Below are 4,308 nucleotides of genomic sequence, written 5' to 3'. Positions count from 1 at the left end.
GAACAGGGTCATTTGTCACCCCTATCTGTTGGGAAGCTAATAAAGAGAAAGGAGAAAGGAGCAGGAGAAGTCCTGCCCTTACCTTCACGCTGGGCAGGCTGAGGAAATGCCTGGATAGAGAAGAGGGTGTCTAAGCTGTCCCAAAAGCAGATGAAATCATTTAGAGCAAAAGAGGAGTGAAAGAAGAATCTGAAACATAAGTCACAACCCATTCTTCTGAATCGGTGTAGCTGTGCTTCCCCTCTAATGCAGGGCAACCCGCAGAACTGCAATATGATTGAGTAGGTGAGACAGATGAGTGGGAAAAGTGGGAAGTGATATTAACTATTGAGTGGTCTGTAGTGTAATAAAAAAATTGTTTTTCCTCAGTAGGTAAAGCCAAATTATATAATTCACTGAGTAAAAGGAGGAGACACTTGGCAGCTTGGCACCAGTACTAATGAAGCCAATAGCCTTCTCCGCTTTCTCCTTTTGGCTGGCTCTCATTTTGGCTGGCTTCCTTGGCATACACATCACTGGCAGTTCTGTGAGAAGTCAGAAGAACCATACGCTGATTTTCACCAAGGAAAACACAATTCGCAACTGCAGCTGCTCGGCAGATATCTGTGATTGTGATTACTGCCTGGCAAACTTGATGTGCAATTGCAAAACAGTGCTGCCTTCTACCATGGAAATAACTACCTACAATAGCCACCTGACCATTTGGTTCACAGATATCTCTGTGCTGGAGATGCTCCTCAACTTCACAAGGGTGTGGGATTTGAAGCTGTCTTTCTGTGGCACCACTCCTCTTCCAACAGAATACTTGGCCATTTGGGGACTTCGAAAGCTCCGGGTAAACAAGGTCAAGGGACAATTTCCAGAGCAGAGTGTAACCATCTACAGCAGCAGCAACAATGAAAAAGAATATTCACTTGTGGTGCACAGAGACAAGCAAATGCTCGTACATGTTTCTTTTCTGGATACCTCGCTTTTCAATGGATATTCTTTGCTGAAGTCGTACAGTGTGGAAAACATCTCTAGTATCACAAAGCACTTTCCCAGCCTGCTGTACTCTGATTCAGTCTTCTCAGCCTCAGATAACAAGAGCTATGTTGTAACGTTCATTTACTGAGTTATTTAATGAATTCAGTAGTCAGAGGCATGGCAAATTGGTAAGAGAGAGATGGGATTTTTTAAAGTCCGTCTGGTTTGTTGGGATGGTCAGTTCTGACTGTGATAGCAACTTACAAGGAAGTGTTCAATAAAGATAAACTCCTCAGACTAATTCAGTAAATGCTTTCTTAAAGAACAAAGAAAATTTGAAATTACTGTTTTAGAAAGCATCAGTACCAATGCTTTCTATATATTGTAAGCTAAGAACTGAAATCTGCAGATAAATTTTGTTTTAAGGTTGTGCCTCAGACAGAAAAAGACATAGCCGTGCACCTCCAGTTGTAGAAGAACCTGAGCCTCCTGGAGAAGAGTTAATGGGGTTAGATGGCAGCTCAATAGGTCTCCAGTCCAACCCCCTGTCCCAAGCAGGGTCAGCTCTGGGATCAGACCAGACACCTCAGGGTTGTCTGCAGTCAGGTCCCAAAAACTCCTAAGGACAGAACCTGCACAACCTCACTGGGCAAACTGCTCCACTGCCTGCCTGTCCTCACAGGGAAACATTTCCCATGTGTTAAACCCAGTCTTACCTTCTCCAGGCTGAGCAAGCCCAGTTCCCTCACACTTTTCTCACAGTCACATGCACCAGCCCCTGACCATCATGGTGGCTCTCCACTGGATCACTTCAGTTGATCCATATCCTTGTTGCACTGAGAGGGGGGCAAAACTGCACGTAGTACTCTGTATGGAGTCTAGTAGTGGCAGGACAAGGGGAATAATCCCTTCCCTCCATCTCTGGCTGTTCCCCTGTCAATACAGCCCGCTGCTGTCATGTTCAGGGGACATGAGGCAGTTACAGGTTACTCAGACTGGGAGTGTGGAGTTGTCCTTCCCCTCTGGTACTCAGTCAATGCTGGGAACCCTCTGCTTGGGCTGCGTGACACAGCTTCTTGCGGAAGCAGGGACGGGCTTCACAGGCAGCCTTCAACTTCAGCGCACAACTGAAGGTGTGTTTGGGGGATGACCAGGAAGCTGTGTTCTCTGCCAAGCACGGCACACATCATGACAGGCAAGACACCACACTCACAGAGGTGTTTTTTTCAGGGAAAAGCCTGTCTCTTGCACATTGAGTGTGCCAACACCTCCAATTTCTCCGAATGCAGGGAACCTGACTTCATCTTTTGTGATAATGGCAAGCTCAGTTCTCCCTTAGAAGAAAGACCCCATCCAACAACTCTCATCTGATAAGTGAGGTGAGGCTTCTGGCAGACATGTAGCAAACAATTTTCAGATGCATTGCAGGAGAAAGATTGCCATCCCCTGAAAAACATAACGTCGGGACTATTTATATAGCCCAAAGTGCGCTCCTTGCCCATGGCTGCAGGATTTGCAGTCTATGAGATACAACTAAGGCCAGGATCCATCCATATAGTACAATAAGGGCTTCAGAATAGCAAGTCCTAACAGTCTTGCATTGCCAGCAAAGGACTACATGGAATAAAATGTGTGTACCGAGGGGAAAGGCTATCAAGATTCTGAGTAACCAATAAATTTGCTCTAACAACTTTAAAGAAAGACTTTTTCTATAACTAATCAATGATGGAGCATTTTTGCTATGAAAGAGAACTTAATTTTTCAGAATACTTAAATACATGCACACCTTTCATTACTGTGAGCTTTCCCACTGAATTCAACAATGCAGTAACTATTGAATTATTGGGGTCTGTTTGCAATTGAAAATTAATAGATTTAAGCACACGGGTGTTTGAAGGCTGGGGACTGAACGTGATTTAACTCAACCAGAGAACTATTAAATCGGCTGTTGTAAAGACGTTCTCTCCTTTATCAGCACCTTAGCAACAAACTCTGTAAGCCTTCTCCGTAAAATCTTCCTAGTGATAGCTCTCATGATTGTGTCACAGGTTACAAAACAGGAGTTGCAGCTGAGCTGACAGAGACTGGCAGCAGAGGGAGGGATGTTCAGAGCATGTTACACGCCTGGAGTGTATTACAGACACGGGTAAATAACCCATATAGTCTGCCCAGGAATCCCATGCTTCGACTGTCTGTGCAAGAGGATTTACCTTGCCTTCACCAACTGCCTAGTCACTAATCCTGTACAGGATAGTGTTGCAAAAACAAAACAAAACAAAACAAAAGCTGGCACATACAAATATATTGATTTCTAAATGTTACCAACCCTCTCTTTAAAATCTGGGAAAATCAAACTTAAAAGAGCTTCAGTGAATTCACTACCTGAGGCTCTGCTGCCCTCCAGTAACAAATGTGCTGCATAACACAGTGCTCCCACGTGGCCATGACAGCGGCGGGCGGCTGGTGCTGCTGTTCAAAACTCACACATCCAGCACGAACTGAGAATGGAAGTGTTGTGGCCTTGGTGGGAAGCAACTGTGAGATAAATAAATGCATGGGCTTTCTAACACTGCAAATTACAGTCTCAGTTACTTTTGCCACTGTAGTGTTCTGAATAAGGCTGACATAAAAGACCTTTTATTCCTGTGCCCCAGCAAGCACTGCAGAGATTTTCCTGGAATAGGGAAAAAATCCTCCTCTCAATTATATGCAGCAGAAAGCCACAGCACAAATATTGTAGAGATCTTTTCAACTCCCCTGTTCTTCTCCAACAGATATCAAGAACCTGATTGTCCCAATTTAAATTTTATATAGCTTTGTCATATGAAAGTACTGCATTGGAAGTTTGCAGAATTTCTTCAGAGCAATGCATACAGAACATACACCACATACACTGAGTTTCATTATTTGTGTGGGAGTAGGTTTCTTTAGTCTGCATGTAAACTTCCCATAGAGGTAGAAATAATGATGTGATTTTGTGAATCTGTTTTAAATTCCAGTGTAAGATACTCACACTTAACCCCACTCAGCACTTTATGGCATTTGATCATGTATTTATAGCAATTAATATTTGTATACACAATGGTGTCATTCTCCATGTATCAGGTTCAACCTCTATGTACTCAGCAGCCTTTAACCTCAAGGAATGATTACTGAATATGCCAATCAACGGAAAGAGAGTTGATTCTTTTGTATCAGAAAAAAGGAATAGATAGATAGGAGCTGTAAACTTTTCTTTCCCCCTGGTGTGACTTTGGGCAGTCAATACAGATTGAGAACAGCACAGAAGTAATGAGATGCTTTCTGCAGATGTCCTGTTTTTCAGCTGGGACAGAGCTAGGT

General features: G+C 43.5%; 1 protein-coding gene across 1 annotated transcript; it reads left to right on the top strand.

The window, feature by feature from the left end:
• The first annotated feature begins 378 nt into the window (after positions 1 to 378).
• On the top strand, positions 379 to 1,114 carry EPCIP (exosomal polycystin 1 interacting protein). The gene has a single exon (XM_010176466.2). The coding sequence runs from the start codon at positions 440 to 442 to the stop codon at positions 1,112 to 1,114; it is 675 nt and encodes a 224-aa protein (XP_010174768.1). The 5' UTR covers positions 379 to 439.
• The last annotated feature ends 3,194 nt before the right edge of the window (positions 1,115 to 4,308 follow it).

Source organism: Antrostomus carolinensis, unplaced genomic scaffold, assembly GCF_000700745.2.
Source record: "Antrostomus carolinensis isolate BGI_N321 unplaced genomic scaffold, ASM70074v2 scaffold44359, whole genome shotgun sequence".
NCBI classification, from domain to species: Eukaryota; Metazoa; Chordata; class Aves; order Caprimulgiformes; family Caprimulgidae; genus Antrostomus; species Antrostomus carolinensis.
The sequence above is the reverse complement of the archived record's forward strand: the minus strand, read 5'-3'. Positions and strand labels throughout refer to the sequence as shown.

Excerpts from the sequence above, each read along its gene's own strand:
- EPCIP (XM_010176466.2), top strand. The coding sequence starts at position 440 with ATGAAGCCAATAGCCTTCTCCGCTTTCTCCTTTTGGCTGGCTCTCATT.